We start from the raw sequence: 16,889 nt of genomic DNA, 5'->3' as shown, positions 1-16,889 counted from the left end.
GTGAGGACGAAGTAAATCAGTGAGGCTGTCACAGAAAGGCTGAGGGGCGCTTCTGCTATATTGAGAAAAGTCCAGAAATTAAACCAGAGAGGGAGTCCTCCCACACCCAAACCCCACAATTTAAAACACGCCCAAGGGGTGGGAGTCAGGGCGCTCCTGAGGGAGACAGCCTTCCCCTTGGCCTAGGGGAGAGCTCTCCTCAGTTGGAGGGGTCTGAGGATGGACGTCCCCCAAGGCTAGCGGCGTCTGAACAGAGGCCAGAAGAGCGCTCAGCAGGATATGGTTTGGGAGAGTCAAGTCTGGGAAGGTTCCTGAAGCAGACACTGACCTTGACGGTCCCTTTCAGCCACGAGAGAAGGGCTGCCATGGGCCTTCTCAGCACTGACATCCTGTAGGTTCCTACGGAGGCTTCACTGGGGACCGGGCACTTCAGGTGTCCACCCCAGAGTTCTCTCAGCCCCTCAGCACCTGGACATACTGCTTTAGTGCCCTCAAGGGGTGGAGCTGAGAATAGGCTCCAGGCCTCTGTGCCAGCTAAGCCATGGGGCGGGGGCGGGGGGATGACTTGTTACCTGGGGCAGCATCTCCCCATGTTTGGGACTCTACCCCATGTCTGGGATCATTTCCAGTGATATCAACAGGCATGAAATAACCTCATCTTATACAAAGGAAATCATCCCTTGTAGCCTTGTGGCTCTTATTCCATTTCCCCACATCTGTAAGGGGAAGAGTCTCAGTTGGGTGCTAGTTGTGTCTGACTCCACGGTAACATCCCCTAACCTCCCTGTGTACAGACAGCAAGCCTCATGTGTAGGCACAGTATTGGGCTGTCATTTCATAACACCATTTGTATTAATTTTTAGTTACTTTATATCAAGTGTAAACTTTCCTTTAAAAATGCATTTAAGGAAATGAATTAACTTAAAAAATTAGAAATTTTATTTTCATCTGGGTTAAGATTAGAACAGCAGAAGGGCCCCCGAGGTTAGTGGCTGAAGGACAAGTGGCAGCTGGGGAGATGCCAGTGAATGACCGGGGCAGGAGGCCCAGCACAATGGGGAGTCCTGCTCTGGCCTCCAGGGCCTCAAAGCCAAGTCTGGAGAGTCAGCTAAAGAGATCCTCTTAGGGACCTCTCAGAGGTCCAGTGGTTAAGACCTGGCACGTCTACTGCAGGGGACATGGGTTTGATCCCTGGATGGGGAACAAAGATCCCGCGTCCTACATGGATCCCGCATCCCACGCGCTGTACTGTGTGGCCACAAAAAAGAAAAAAAAGATCATCTTATGATGAAGAAAGAGAAAATGGGAAAGCTGCAAGTTGAAAAAAAAGGTTTATCTTTTCTTTAAAAAAGTCATAAAATTTACAGAGCTGATTAAAGTCTCCTATGGCAAAACTGAAGTGATCTAAAAGACTTCTGGATCTCTTGACTCCCAAGTCTAATACACTCTTTCATTTCGACCCTTCGTCTCTTACAGATCCCACACTTTCATGTTTTCTTTAGAAAACACCATCTGAGGTTACAGGTAAGTGATCAGCATTTCAAGTGTACAAAGCAGTGGCTGAGGTAGCAGGAGGCAATCTGGCAGGATGAGGGGTGTGGAGGCTCACACATGGGCTGAGCCCACTGCCGCCGGTATTCCCCACACTGCGAGGCAAACCTGGGGCTCCTTCCTCGCCCGCCAGCCCTCCTGGTCTCTCCTGGGGACCCGACCTCCCGAGCCTGGCTCTCCTTCCCGTGCCCAGCCGTGGCTTCATTCCACTTTGATTCTGGTCAGCTCCCACCTTCCATCTCCACAGAGTCTCAGAACCAAGGAGTGAAACTACAAGAGACCACACCACCACACAGGGATCAGGCTGCCCTGGCTGTGACCGACCCCCTGCTCACTCTCCCATCCCCACTCCCCATTCCGCTGGCCCCCCGCCAGGCCCAGCCTTGGGATTCTTCCTGGTCCTCAGGCCATCCTGTGGGCACAGGTACCTTCTCGAGGCTGCGCCGGTGGCCCACGCTGATAAACGTCATGCCCAGCTGCTGGCCGATGCGGTACAGCTCGCTCTCCACCTCCTCGGTCAGGGCACTGGTGGCTTCATCAAGCACTGGGGACAGAAGCCAGCGAGAAGATGTGGGGGCCTGCGGTCCATCCACCTCTGCTGCTCCTCCCACCCACGCCCACTTCTGGCTGGGACCTGATGAGAGGCTGAAAACTGCTCTGCCTTCCAGGAGCCCTGCCTTGGGGAGACCATGGGCCAAAGGAACAGAGGGTGAGGCTTCATGTGGGAAGCCACTGCCAGCTGCGGGACAAAATCCTTCAGCTTCCTATGGATGAATACCAGCCACTGCCTTGGACCTCTCAATCTGAGGAATCCTAGTTCCCTTGAGGACGTCAGTTCCTAGAAAAGTTCATACCTGCCATCCCTCTGCCAGGTACAGCTGGGGAGATGGCAGAATCTGAGGACCAAAATCAGAAGCCCTCTCCAGGCTGCCTCCAGCTGCTACACTGGCTTGGTAAGTTTAATATACGGGGGATTCCCAGATGGCTCAGTGGTAAAGAATCTGCCTGTGATGCAGGAGACTCAGGTTTGATCTCTGAGTGGGAAGATCCCCTGGAGGAGGAAATGGCAACTCACTCCAGTATTCCTGCCTGGAGAATCCCATGGACAGAGGAGCCTGGTGGGCTACAGTCCAAAGTCACAAAGAGTCAGACACGACTGAGCGGTTTTATATACACCTGAGGATGCCAAGCACTGCTGCCTCATGGGCAGAGTTCTGCTGTCCCCATTGGCAGGGACAGAGAAACCTGGCCAGGCACAGGTGTGCTCTCCTACCCGTACCCATGACTCTCCAGGTGCACTTGAACGACACGCTGCTACACCTGTGAGCACACACGGTCCCTGGATGGCACACACACCTACAGGGCGAGCCTCACCTGCGTACTTCGGCTGCAGGTAGAAGAGCCGGGCAAAGGAGAGCCTCTGCATCTCTCCCGGGGACAGAACATCGTACCTGCGGAAAGGCAAGGGGAGAGGCTGGCTGGAGGAAGGGACATATAGCTTGGCTTCTGCACAGAATGGTCTGGGCAGGAAGAGGCTCTCACTGTAGACAGACTGTCCCAGACCCCCCGCCCCCCGCACTTTCCCACCAGAGCCCCACTGCCCACACGAGACGAGGCCAAAACTCTGTATGCAAGGAAATGAACCAGGCCCCTAATGGGCCAGCAACGCCCTGGGATTTGGGTTCAGGAGTCAGTTCATCCCTTGCCAGGACCCCTGGGAGCCACTGTCTTTGGGGGAGCTGTCTCTGGAGCACCCCAACCTCCTCCTTACCAGTTCCAATCGACCTGCTGGTCCAGACCCTCTGTCCTTGCCACCAAGCTGGACTGTAACACACCAGAGGGAGCGATGGGTCCATGGAAGGGCCCATCCCTGCCTCCTCCCATCCCAAGGACTGCCTCAGTCCCACCACATACATCTACCCCTGGCAGCATAGTAAGCAGGGGCTGGGGGAGCAGTCTGCCCCAAGCGGAGAGGAGCAGTCCCTTAGCTACTGTTTAGACTTGCTGGAGCGTGGGGACCAGAAAAAGCAACCTGACATGGTGTTATCATTGTTTTAAAAATTGCTACAGAGTGAATGCTGCTTGTTTCCCATACTTGGCCAACAGCTCCCACTGCTGATTTATATGCCCACCCCTGCTCCCCTCCCTCGCCCCAGGTTCAGACCTCCAGACCCCGGCCAGGGACAGTAGGGCCGGCCCCGCTGGGCCAGCACCTATGTAGTCAGTCGGTGCTACCAGGTGAGCTTGGACCTCAGGGTCCTTGCCCTCACTTACCAGGCCTGCCAGCTCCAAGAACCTCATGATCCTCTCATCATCAGCAGAACCTGCAAGACATAGAAGTCAGTGCCTCTGGGTGGCCAGAATAGATGGGGTGCATCACGACAGGGGGCGGGCAGAGGTGGGGGCACCAGAATGGGGGCTAGGGCTCTGAGCGACAGGTTATAGCACTTAATAAACAAGGGCAGGGCCGGGGAAGGGTGCGACCCGTCCCTTCCCTCCCATGGGTGTCTCTCCTCTGCAGGGGGGAGACAGAACAAGATGAGGTCAGGGTACAGACCCCAAAACAGTAACCAGTCAGAGGAGGCAGCGGACAGGACTCAACCAGAAACCAGCAGCCAGGCGGGGGGCCTCCCTCAACAGGCAGAGAAGAGACAGCGGGATGGGGGACGTGTCCCGAGGGGGCCCAGCTCACCTGAGTCCGGGTAGATCTCCTTCAGGGGATATATCACCTGATGAAACAAAACCACAGGGGCCTGGGGTAAGGGCCAAGGAGAGGTGGGACGGCACACAGCCCACCCTCGCTCGAAAACAGGAACCGCCAGAGACCAGGCTCCTCTCCACACGAGAAGAGGAAGAAGCATTCTGGCTGAGGAGCTGGGCTTACAGACAGCAGGGAAGGCCCCCAGAATCCAAGCTGGTGCTCAACAAATACATGTGATATTTGGCTTATGGCCCCCACAGGTTAGCCTGCCTCCGGGAGCTGTCCTGAGTACATGGCCTGACTCACAGATATGAATATAAAACAAGAGCAGTCTGTCAGTTACCGTTTAGACCTGCTGGAGCATGGGGACCAGAAAAAGCAACCTGATGTAGTGTTATCATTGTTTTAAAAATTGCTACAGAGTGAACCTTACTTGTTCCCCGTACCTGGCCAATAGCTCCCACTGATTTACATGCCCACTCCAACCCCCTCCCTCGCCCCAGGCTGAGACCTCCAGTCCCTGGCCAGGGACAGCAGGGCCGGCCCTGCTTGGCCAGCACCTATGGTTGGTGCTACCAGGTGGGCTTGGACCTCGGGGTCCCGGCCCTCACTTGCTGGGCATGGTTCATTTATGCCCTGCCTGCTGCACCAGCTCTCTAGGGCTAAGACCTGTCAACCTACCAGGAGTCAGGTTGGGGGGTGGGGTGGGAGGAGTGGGCCCCGGGCTGACCTGCTCCCGAAGGGTCCCGTCAGTAAAGAAAGGCTTTTGGGGCAGGAACAGCACCCCGTGGGGTCCAAAGTCCACCAGCATCTGCACCGAGCCTGCAGGGCCCACAGAAACCTTTGTTTGGGTATCTTCCAAAAGGTAACTGCCCCTCACTCTCCTCCAAGAGAATTGATCCTTACAGACAGATGCACACATATGCTCCCCAACCTCCCAGGCCAAGGCTGGCTCAGAGACGGGGCAGGCTGGTGCTCACCCCGTGCGCTCGCCCAGAGGCCGCCCAGAACCCGGAGCAAGGAGGTCTTGCCGGTGCCCGTGTTGCCCGTGATGAGCAGGCTCTGCCCCTCAGAGATCTTCAGGCTCAGGTCGTTGATTAAGGGTTTGTGAGAGGAAGGGGCGCAGATGCAGACCCGCTCGAGGAGGAAAGCTGTATCTGATGGCTCTGTCGCTGGCCCTCCCGGGCCCCTGGGGTCCGAGAAGGGAGGAGGTGAGGGGAAGGTAAGCACTGTCAGTGCTGCTGGAAGCAGGGGAGCCCCTTCTCCTCAGGGGCAAATCACCTCTGGACTGGGGGAGGGGCTGCCATGGGCTCAATTGTGGCCTCAGAAATCATATGAAGTTCCAACCCCTGTACCTCAGAAGGTGACTGCATTTGGAGACAGGGTCTTTAAAGGGGTGAGAGTCGCTCAGTCCTGTCCGACTCTGTGACTACACAGTCCATTGAATTCTCCAAGCCAAAATACTGGAGCGGGTAGGGTAGCCTTTCCCTTCTCCAGGGGATCTTCCCAAGCCAGGGATCGAACCCTGGTTTCCCGCATCGCGGGCGGATTCTTTACCAGCTGAGCCACCCAGAAAGCCCAAGAATACTGGAATGGGTAGCCTATCCCTCCTCCAGTGGATCTTCCTGACCCAGGAATAGAACCAGGGTCTCCTGCCTTGCAGGCAGATTCTTTACCAACTGAGCTATCAGTGGTGAGTATATTCAAATGAGGCCGTGAGGGTAGGGCCCTAATCCTGCAGGACTGCTATCCTTTTAAGAGGGAGAGACACACCAGGGGGTGTACAAGCAGAGAAAACGCCATGGAAGGACACCGTGAGAAAGTAGCCGTCTACAAGTGAAGGAGCAAGGCCTGGGGAGAAACCAATGCTGCTGCCATCCTGACCTTGGACTTCCAGCCTCCAGAACTATGAGGAAATAAACTTCTGCTCCTTAAGCTACCCAGTTTATGGTGAGTAGCTATGATAGCTAGGGGTGTCCTATGGTAGCCCTGGCAAACTGAGAGAGGTGGTCTGGGCATGTGCTCCGTGGCAGGCTGGGCCAAGTCCTGCCCTTGCCTGATCTTAATCAGTCTTACCAGCCAGGCACCACAGCGGTTATCCCCTCTTGGCCGATAAGGAAACTGAGTCCGGTGACTAAGTAACTGCCTCAGGGTCACAGAACTGCATCTGTCCAGTTCTAATGTCAAGAGGTTTTAACAGCATCACAGTGCGATTGAAGGTCAGAAGGGGAATGCAAATACTAACCCATTCTGGAGTTTCTGGCTCTCCGCGTATGCCCATCTTCCCCACAGAACAGCAACTCCAGTTTCCTACAGTCCCTGCCCTAGTAGCCCACCCTGGTCCCTGGGTTCAGAGATGCATGAAGTTTTCATTCTTAACAGAGGCAACAGTTAAGGGGTTAGCTCCAAAGAAGAGAGCTGAGTATAGCTCTTGAAATTCAGCCTGTTTCCATTTCTCAAAGCTTACTCTGTGGCCTCCATCCAAACCACCTCCTATAAACTAGGAGACCCAATCCCCACAACAACCCTAAGACGAAGGTTCCATGAACATCTTCCTTATGGATATGAAGATACTGAGAGCAGGCAGGTAAGCTGCTCAAGAAAAGTGAGGATGTGAGACATATCCGCGATGCCCAGAAAGGTCAGAAACATCCCAGAGCCTGCAGGGATACACGAAAGAAGACACCTCTGGGCCTGAACGGGGACAAAGAACAGACAGGCCCCTAGGAAAGGGGTGGGTGCAGCAGAGCTCCGTAGGAGGAAGAGGGAAGGAAGGAAGAGGAGGGATGCTATTTGGAGTTTCGTTAGCTCAGGCCCAGGCGCCCATGTGCACTTTGCTTCCGTTGGGTGGGAAGATGGTGCAAATGAACACAGATGCCGCGGCGGCGACAAGGATGGTGAACACTTAAAACGTGCCTGCACACGGGTTTCTTTCATTTGCTCCGCCAGACTCTCCTGCCCAGCCGGCAAAGGGCCGGGCTCCGGGGCGGCTCCGTGGCCCACATGGTCCATCATTGTGCTGCCAGCCCAGGGCTTACCTGGCCAAGTCCCACTGGCTCTCATCCAGAAACTCCCCATCCTGTGACTTTGGGGTCATGTCCAGCAGGGTCTCCTGAAGCTCCCCGATCCTGGGCAAGAAGTCAAAGCCTGAGGCAGGTCTAGAGGCCCCGGTGAAGGTCTTCCTCCTTTCTTCCTCTCACGCCCACGAGTATTTGGTGAGGTTTTCTCTGCTCCTTTATTCTCCCCTGGGCTACTTCTCCCAGCGGCACACACTTTGCTCAGGACCCAGCGGGGACGGAGGCAGCCTCACCTGTGTGTGTAGCCCGCCACATCGGAGAGCGTGGTGGAGAGGTCGATGAGCTGGCTGAAGCAGCTGATAAGATACATGCACACGAAGGCGTTCTGGGCAGGACAGAGAGCCCAGGCCTTGACTCCGATGCCGAAGGGCAGAGGAGCAAGTGTGACCGCGGTGGGGGGCGTTCCCCAGGAGGGAGGCTCACCTTGCTGACCAGGCTGCTGAGCTCCGCGGGGCTCAGATCTCCGTAGACGCCACTGAAAATGGGGATCGCAATCACGACGTAGCTCAGGATGCTGCCCAGATAGTCAAACATGTTGATGCCGACTGCGGGAGACGCAAGAGACCCAGGGTGAGAGGCCCGGGCATTGAGTGTGTGTGCTCCAAGGGGAACAGGAGGACAAGCAGCGTCAAGCAATTTCCTGGATCCTCACTCTCCTGAGGACACTCACAGCAAAGGCAAACCAGTGAGTGCAGAGAGGGAGGAGGGGCTTGCAGGGGTGGCCATGGACTATCCCCGCCCGTGGTTCCTGCCTCCTGGGCTTCCTGCCTCCTGGGCTTCCTGCCTCCTGGGCTTCCTGCACCTACTGTACAACCAGAGCTCCTTGGACATCAGCTCCCTCTGGGTCTGAAGGAGTCGCTGCAGCCTGCGGTCTGTCCTCATGTGCTCCACGTGCCCAGCCCTGATGAGAAAGGCCGGGATGTCCACCGGGTCTGGAGAGCCTCGGCCAGGCTCCTCACACTCCCCTTTTGGGACCAGGCCCACCCAAGTGATCTTTCCTGCAGACCCTTTTGGCCACTAGCAGTCAGCCATTGCTGCATTCATTCAACCTGGTATTGCCTGCGGAAAGAACAGGAACTCTATAGAGTAGGCAGACCTGGTTCAAATTCTGGCTCTGGCCAGTGACTAGCTGGGTAACACTGACAGGTTATTAAGCCTCTGAGTCAGTTTACTCATCAGTGAGATGGAGCTTATAATACCTATGTAATAGGCTAACGTGAACATTTCTGAATTTAAAGTGCCAGACATACGAGTGGCTCCCGATAAAAAACTGCTGTTATTAAACAAATATACACTGAGCAGTCACTAGGTGGCAGGCTTGGTGCTAGTCAGCCAGACAGAGGTGGCTAAAACAGCCCAGCGGGCAAATGCATGCCTTCTTCACCTGGAACATATAGAAAGTGTTACATAAGCCGTGTGTCTGCAGGACTATGGAAGCAAACAGGCCTGATCATTAAGGGAGTCTGAGAAGGTGCCCAGGAGACAGTGACTTCAAGCTTCAAGGATGGGCAGAATTTTTCCAAGTAGAAAGGTTAGGGGAGGACAGAGAAGGAGTTTCAGATTTAGCATCAAGGACAGAGAGGCTGCAGGAGAACAAACTCAGAGCCCCAAGAACCAACCTGCTTGCCCCAGGGCCCAAAGTCATGAGCAGAGGTTGCAGAATCCACAAACAATTTAGCACAGGCTCAGCCATACCTGCTCCCCACAACAAACCTCTCTCAGGCATGCTGAGTGCATGCTAAGTTGCTTCAGTTGTGTCCGACTCTTTGCGACCCTATGGACTGTAGCCAGGCTCCTCTGCCCACAGGATTCTCCAGGCAAAAATACTGGAGTGAGTTGCCATGCCCTCCTCCAGGGGATCTTCCCAACCCAGGTATCGAACCCACATCTCTTGCATCTCCTGCATTGACAGGTGGGCTCTTCACCACTAGCATCACCTGGGAAGCCCCTCAATCTCTCCTAGATTCCTGAAACTCTTGGTGCCCCCCACGTGGTGGCAGCTACACACTGCAGCAGAGATGGACAGAAGAGCAAAGTCCTGGGGCTATTAGATCCAGGTGATCCAAGGACAAACTTCCATTCCTTAAACACAAACTTCTGGGCCCTCACTATCAATCCAAACCGAGTCCAGAGTCCTTACAGGAGGCAGAGTTCAGGGACCTGCCGTGGCCTCAGGGGAAGGAATGGGATTTCACAACATGGCTGTCAGGACAGAGTCTGCGGGGAGCGGGTCTTCTGATCTGAGAGGCTCCACTCCCTCCCATGCTAGAGACGCAGGATCAGCTGTGGACATCACTGGGCTTCGGGCACTGGTGGAAAGCCATTTTTTACAGACAGAAAGGCAGAGGCAATGCCTTACAGTCATCAGCAAGATGATGAAGCAAGCACCCATTATACTCTAAAAACAAATTCTGCCCCACGTTACACCACTAGAAGGACTTGTTTCAGAAGCAAAGCCATGAACAGAAGAATGAGGCAGACGAGGACAGTGAGAGACTCGGGGAGAGGGTCACAGCAAGTGGGAGGATGCCTGGCCCCTGGCCTTGGCGATGGTGGGAGGGTTGTATGATTCACCTTGCCTTCTCTGCCATCTATCTCCCTGATCAGTTCCGATGAGGCAGACGGGCAACTATCTCTAGGAGACTCACCTGAAAAAAGCAGCAGGCTCAGCATTCACCCGGATCTGCATGTGCTTGAACCTGGGGGGACCAGAGGTAAATGTGTGCTGACGGTGGGCAGGACTGGGCCCTCTCCTTTCAGAGTCCTGGATCAACAGGAGCTCCAGGCAAAGAGGAACACAGCTCCCCTTCAACACTGTGGCTGCTTCATCCCAACCCTTCCCTGAACTGTCACGGTAGGAAATCCCAGGCCTGGGTGGGGTGGCAGGAGCCCGGCAGACAGGGCAGCCCCTCGCCTTGCTCCAGAAAGGACAGGTGCATGCCTGCCACCATCCCTTCTCCTCCCAGGGCCGGGTCTGAAGGAGGAGGCCAGGAAGCACAGAGCAGGGCCCAGATCCACAGGCCGACATGAATGAGGGTGTCGGGAAGAGAAGCACGTGAGAGGGCCAAGGGATGATGGTGACGAGGGCCAACCAGTCACTCTTCTCACTGCTGCTCATCTCATTAATTCCCCTTACGATTCTCTCCGTCACGGACAGTACCATCTCCATTTTAGAGATGGGAAGATGGAAGTTTAGAGAAGTTAAAGACCTCCCCCAAGAGCACACGGCTAGTGACTGGCATAACTGGGATTTAAACTTAGGCAGCCTTTTTCCAGATCCCATTCCTTACGCCTTATGCCCGGCCCAGAAATCCCCGAGCAAGGGAGACACACCTGAAATCCCCCTCCAGCTTCTCTTGCTGCACAAGCTTTGCCACAATGGGACCCATTAACACCCTGTTCACCACGGTTCCCAGGATGAAATACCCGAAGATGCTCATAGGCCCGAGCCAGCCGGTGCTGAAAGGCAGAGAGAGGGAGGGTGTGGAGAGGGACATACGCCCGCAGGCCTCGGCCCTGACTCCTGCCCCCGTTCTGGGCAGCCCCTGTCCCATCTCAGAGCCCCGGGGGGCCTCTGCTCCTATGTGGGGGCACCCAGTGCCTTGACAGTGACACATTACAGGGCCAAAGGGAGGGCCGGGGTCCGAACACACAAGATGGGAAGACTTCCTGGGGTGCAGGTGGGAAGGAGGGAAGACCTCTCTGGACCCTGACCCGGGAGAGCAGACTCCCCTCTGGCATGTGAGTGAGGGGCTTGGCAGAACCAGCAGGCAGGGGAGGATGGGGGGCACGCCAGCAAGAGGAGAGGCTTCACCTCCGGAAGCACTGGTTGGTGTAGTAGACGAGGGTGAAGGGGGAGATGATCAGCTTGCTGGCCATGCTGCTGAGTTGCCGACAGAACCGCTCCACGTCCTGGCTGATGCGCTGGTCCCTGGAGCCAAAGACACATGGTGACTGGACCCAGGGAGCTGGGCTTTAGGGTGAGAGCTAAGGCAGTTCCAGGCTACCTCTTATTCTGACCTTGCCTTGCAACAACCCCATGGGAAGAGGGACCCAGACAAGGGCTGGTCTCCTAAAGGCAATGAGACCCTTAGGATCTTCAAACAGGGTTGTGGAGAGTGGCTTCTTATGGCACTTCAGTCCACCCCTCAGAAAAAAAATGGCAACTGAAAGGTCCAGCACCCAAGGGGCCTGAGCTGGTTCTGAGCGGAGCCAGAGAAGGACTTGAGGCTGGGTGACCCGAGTTTCTGGACGATCAGGAAAGCTATCCGGCTTATCTCACTCCTCCTAATCTCTCCCTCATGAGCTGGAGCCCGCCCCCATTTTAGCTATGTGGCTGTGGAAGCTCTGTATGGGTTCAGCCATGGAGAAGATGCTTAGAAGAGAAAGTCAAGAAGCATCAGGGCGGGACTTCTCTGGTGGTCCAGTGGTTGAGAATCCACCAGCTTCTCAGGTTTGATCTCCGGTCAGGGAACTGAAATCCCACATACCACAGGGTGACTAAGCTCGCATGCCTCAACTAAGATGCCATGGAGCCAAATAAATAAATAAATATTAAAAAAAAAAGAAGCAAAAGAAGCCGCATCAGGGCCTCCCAAGAGCCTTTGCTGCAAAGCTCTGCATAAGCTGAGGAAAGGTTACCTCAGGCAACGAAGAGCTTGGAAGGGTGGTGAGTGGGGAGGAAATGAGTGTGAAGAGAGACTCCATACGTCCTATCCCAACACCAAGGCCACGATGACTCCTAACTCCCAGAGAGGCGTGAGCTTGGGCAAATCCCTTGCATTCTCTGGGCCTCAGTTTCCTCACATGTAAAGGAACCTGGGACTCAGTGAACCTAAGAAAGGTGATAAAAATGGGGACTGGCATCCCAGACCAAGTCCTCTGGCTGCTGCTGCTGCTGCGTGCTTCAGTCGTGTCTGACTCTGCAACCCCACAGACGGCAGCCCACCAGGCTCCCCCGTCCCTGGGACTCTCCAGGCAAGAACACTGGAGTGGGCTGCTATTTCCTTCTCCAACGCATGAAAGTGAAAAGTGAAAGTGAAGTCGCTCAGTCATGTCCGACTCTTACCCCATGAACTGCAGCCTACCAGTCTCCTCTGTCCAGGGGAGTTTCCAGGCAAGAGTACTGGAGTGGGGTGCCACTGCCTTCTCCGAGACTGAGTCCTAGACAGCAGCAATTTTTTACTGCTGAAAATCAGAGCACCGGTTTCCTTGCTTTTTTTAGCAAGGACTGTTATCTCTGTCTTCAGAGGGCGCCGTGTTTGGAAGCCCAGGATATGAAATGGACAGAAGGAAGCTCTTCTTTTCGCTCCCTGCCCTCAGCCCTGCAGTGCGCCCTCCCCCTGTGGCTCCGGGCCACATTTGCAGATAACTACAGATGACCTCACGGGGTCCCAGCAGGGCCTCTCCTGCGCTGAGTCAGCCCAGATGGATGAACCCCGTAGAGGGTGGCCAGGACTGAGGCGGGGCGCCTACGGGTTATCGACGTCATCACGCAGCACGTTGAGGGTGTAGTACACGCGGCCCCGGAAGTAGAGGCGGTGGAGGTGCTCGGTGAGGTCCTTCCTCCAGCTCACATACAGCAGGTTGCAGGTGAACTGGTCGAAGCTCTTGAGCTGAGCAGTGGGGGAGACACGGGGAAGGGAGAGAAGAATAATTCTTCCTGCAAGAGTCAGCTCCCAGCTCAGGCTGGCGGAAAGCCTCTGCCGACCAGTCCCAGCCCAAAGGGTGTCCACTCAGCACTGGGGCCTGTTAAAGTCTCATGGGATTCCTCCTTTCCTCATCCACTCATGTGTTCATTCCTTCACCAAAGGCAAGGCCCTCCAGCCCCCACACGCTTCTGGAGATTGGGGACAGTATCTTCTCTTCCATTTATGCTCTTATTTTTCTGTCCCCCCAAATTTGGAACAGGGCTATATATACATAGGTGCTTACTGACATAAGACCCAACAGAAGTGCCAAAGTGTGATGAGAAGTGGCTTCCCCAAGAAAACAGATAGTGTAGCCTTACAGAGAGCATTAGGCTTGAGTCTTAGCAGAGCCCTGACTCTTATCATTTATGGAGCCTCTGTATGCCAAGCATGAGGGAGGTAACAGTGAGTTCACAGTCTAGTGAAAAAACAGTCCCAAGGGTGTAAGGAGTGTTAGAGCAGAGGTAAACTCAAAAGGATTAACGGGACTTCCCTGGTAGTCCAATGACTAAGACTCCAAGCTCCCAATGCAGGGGGCCCCAGGTTTGATCCCTGGTCAGGGAACTAAGATCTCACATGCCTCATGGTGCAGAAAAATAAAAAGATTAGTAATTCAAAGGGGTGGAGTTGGGTGGAGGAAACATGAAAGAAAAGTTGAGGATGATCTGAAGGAGGTGAGGGCAGAGGAATCGGAATCGTGAAAAGTCAGCAGGCATTAAGCAAGTGAATGAGGGGTGGGGGGAGGAGGCCGTTCCGTGAGGAAGCACCATGTGCAAAGGCTGGGAGATGTGACAAGTGCCAGGCTCAGTCACAGCCTCAGTACGTCAGGGGACAGTAGCGGCTCTGGCTGCTGAGCCTGGTTTTCAGGGACTCTGAGCTCCCTGAAGCAAGAGTTCTGGGAACAGAAGCGACAATGATCTTTTCTGTTAAATGCTGAATTAAACCAGAACCCTGTGGCCAAGCCTCAAGAGCTTGAAACAATTGCTGAATTGGTCTCATGTGGGCCAACGGGCAAGATCAATGCCCTGCCTAGAGTTCTGATCCCGCGTTCTCAGAAGAGGGAGGGAACACTCGCCCACAGCTTGGTTCCTGCTTCCTGATGGCTAAGTCCCACCGGGCACTCGACAGACATCATACTAGGCTGGAGGAGAAGAGAGATGTGGGGAGAAGACCTTACCACGGAGTTGAGGACGATGAGCACAACAGACAGGAACGTCAAGGTCTTAAATCCATTTAAGTCTTTGTTTCCTAGGACTCCAAAGTACTGACTGGGGATCAAGCCAACCCGGTAGATCACCAGTTGTTCTGGCGGGAGGGGGAGGAGTCAGGAATCAGTAACGAGAGGTGAGAAAAGTCAGAGGAAGGCTTCTTCTTGTATCCTTGTGTCATCAACACCCCGCAGAAGGAAAAGGACCCCACGAGCTTGGGCTCATTCACTCACCCAGTAGGGCCACACACAAAAGGGTCAGGAACATCAAGGCATTCTGTGACGACCAAGAGGGAAACAAAACGTTCTGTATCTGCAGGAACCGCTGGAGAAATTGCAGACCTAACCTGGGTCTGAAGAATAGAAGCAGAGAGAAGCCAAAGAGGACAACGGAGCCTTAGAGAGCAGTGACTAAACTTATCTATACCTGTTGTGGGCTGGGGCTGAGGCCACACAGAAAGAATGTTTTACAAATGCTGAAGACCGTAGGCTGGGAACTGACCAGGGGATTAAAAAGGAATTTATTTAAGCTGACAAATGCTATGAAAGGTTATTTACCAAAAACCTATAGCTACATTAATAAAGAAGTTTTAGCCACAAGACAAGGAAACCCTCTACATCCATTCTCAAATAAGACTCCCAAACCAAAAACTAAAAAGCAGGAAAACTCACAACTTAGAATTAAGTATTTTTGTTCAACATTGTGCTGCAGATTCAAAGACCTGGAGAAGGTATTTGCAGAGAGGAAAATAAGATAATAAAATCTATGCATACAACCAATTCCTGCGTCAGGAAGACAGGAAATCCACAGAACAGTGGGAAAAGGATGTAAATAAGGGGAAATGCAAATACTTAAAATAGGAAAGTTAATACAATGGCATACCACCTTACACTGATAAATTGATACACATTAGAAAACCCAAACAATACCAAACCCTGGATGGGTGGGGGTCGGTGGTTGAGGGGAAACAGGAACCTTTAGGCAGTTGGGACACTGGGTGTGATCACTCTGGAGAACAACTTTAGCAGGATTAAGTGTGACCGAGCATCCTACCCTGGGGTGAACAATCCAAAGAAAAATCTAAGCAATCTAAGTGTCCATCACTAGGAGAATGTATAAGTAAACTGCGGTCTCACGACCGTAGCACCACTCAGCACTCAGAAGTGAAAACTAGATTACTATAGCATGCATGATCTCAAAAACACAATGTTGAACAAAAAGTTTTTTAAAAATCACAGCATGTTATGAAGTTGGAAGGTAGCTGCACCTTTTCCCCAAACAACCCCGAGTAAGACGTCCCAAGGCCCGGCCCTCCTCCTCAGCCGCCCCGCTAACCTGCCGCCAGGCCGGGGCGCGGGCCCCCGGATCGCCATGAACAGGGGATCTGACAGACGCGGGAGCCGGGCAGTCCCCGGGTCAGCTCCGGGCAGAGTCCGAAGAGCGCGCTGCCTGCCGAAGAGGGGCGGGGCCCGGGGCCCGGCCCCGGCTACCACAGAGACGGGCGGATAGAGAGGAAAGCGCCGGGCTACGCAGCCGCTCCCGGAAGCGACCGACTTCTCGAAAAGAACCAAAGCGCTGTCTATCTACCCGGCGCCTAGAGCGCCCTCTCCTGGATATGGACAGTTTCCCCTTAGGCAAGAAGCGTCGGAGAATGTGACCGAAGTATTTTTAACTCGAATTATACATGTTTCGAATTATACAGGAACCAGAGATCAGATTGTCAACATCCGTTGGATCATCGGAAAAGGAAGAGAGTTACAGAAAAACATTTACTTCTACTTTATTGATTACGCCAAAACCTTTGACTGTGTGAATCACAACAAACTGGAGAATTCTTCAAGAGATGGGAATACCAGACCACCTGACCTGCCTCCTGAGAAATCTGTGTGCAGGTCAAGAAGCAGCAGTTAGAACTGTACATGAAACAACAGACTGGTTCCAAATGGGGAAAGGAGTAGGTCAAGGTTGTTTATTGTCATCCTGCTTATTTAACTTATATGCAGAGCACATCGTGCGAAATGCTGGGCTGGATGAAGCACAAGCTGGAATCAAGATTGCTGGGAGAAATATCAATAACCTCAGACACAAAGGCGACACCACCCTAAAAAGCCTCTTGATGAAAGTGAAAGATGAGAGTGAAAAAGCTGGCTTAAAACTCAACATTCAGAAAACTAAGATCATGGCATCTGGTCCCATCACTTCATGGCAAATAGATGGGGAAACAATGGAAACAGTGACAGACTTTATTTTGGGGGGCTCCAAAATCACTGCAGATGGCGACTGCAGCCATGAAATTAAAAGACGCTTGCTCTTTGGAAGAAAAGTTATGACCAACTTAGATAGCATATTAAAAAGCAGAGACATTACTTTACCAACAGGTCCGTCTAGTCAAAGCTATAGTTTTTCCAGTAGTCATGTATGGATGTGAGTTGGACTATGAAGAAAGCTGAGCATGGAAGAATTGATGCTTTTGAACTGTGGTGTTGGAGAAGACTCTTGAGAGTCCAAGAAGGAGATCCAACCAGTCAATCCTAAGGGAAATCAGTCCTGAATATTCATTGGAAGGACTGATGCTGAAGCTGAAACTCCAATACTTTGGCCACCTGATACGAAGAACTGACTCATTGGAAAAGAACTGACTCATTGATGCTGGGCAAGATTG

At 53.5% G+C, this 16,889-nt stretch overlaps 1 protein-coding gene across 3 annotated transcripts; it reads right to left on the bottom strand.

Moving 5' to 3' along the window:
* Positions 1-918: 918 nt before the first annotated feature.
* Positions 919-15,721, bottom strand: ABCD4 (ATP binding cassette subfamily D member 4). 3 transcript variants are annotated; one of them, XM_055436690.2, is made up of 19 exons: positions 15,563-15,721; positions 14,461-14,579; positions 14,197-14,324; positions 12,805-12,944; positions 11,144-11,260; positions 10,663-10,788; positions 9,978-10,028; positions 8,136-8,230; positions 7,753-7,874; positions 7,563-7,654; positions 7,291-7,380; positions 5,233-5,441; positions 4,983-5,074; positions 4,244-4,280; positions 3,826-3,875; positions 3,323-3,375; positions 2,926-3,002; positions 1,980-2,095; positions 919-1,821 (listed from the first exon to the last, which is right to left on the bottom strand). In XM_055436690.2, exons 1-19 carry the CDS (start codon positions 15,598-15,600, stop codon positions 1,753-1,755), a joined length of 1,821 nt encoding a protein of 606 aa, XP_055292665.2. In that variant the 5' UTR covers positions 15,601-15,721; the 3' UTR covers positions 919-1,752. The 3 variants fall into 3 exon arrangements, with proteins under 3 accessions (XP_055292665.2, XP_088695579.1, XP_088695580.1); XM_088839453.1 differs by lacking the exons at positions 14,197-14,324; positions 14,461-14,579 and having other exon boundaries at positions 15,563-15,708; XM_088839454.1 differs by lacking the exons at positions 11,144-11,260; positions 12,805-12,944; positions 14,197-14,324; positions 14,461-14,579; positions 15,563-15,721 and having other exon boundaries at positions 8,136-8,234; positions 9,981-10,028.
* Positions 15,722-16,889: the final 1,168 nt, after the last annotated feature.

The sequence above is a fragment of the Moschus berezovskii genome, chromosome 9, assembly GCF_049115385.1.
Source record: "Moschus berezovskii isolate FMDL1 chromosome 9, NW_MosBer_1.0, whole genome shotgun sequence".
Lineage (NCBI taxonomy): Eukaryota > Metazoa > Chordata > Mammalia > Artiodactyla > Moschidae > Moschus > Moschus berezovskii.
The sequence above is the reverse complement of the archived record's forward strand: the minus strand, read 5'-3'. Positions and strand labels throughout refer to the sequence as shown.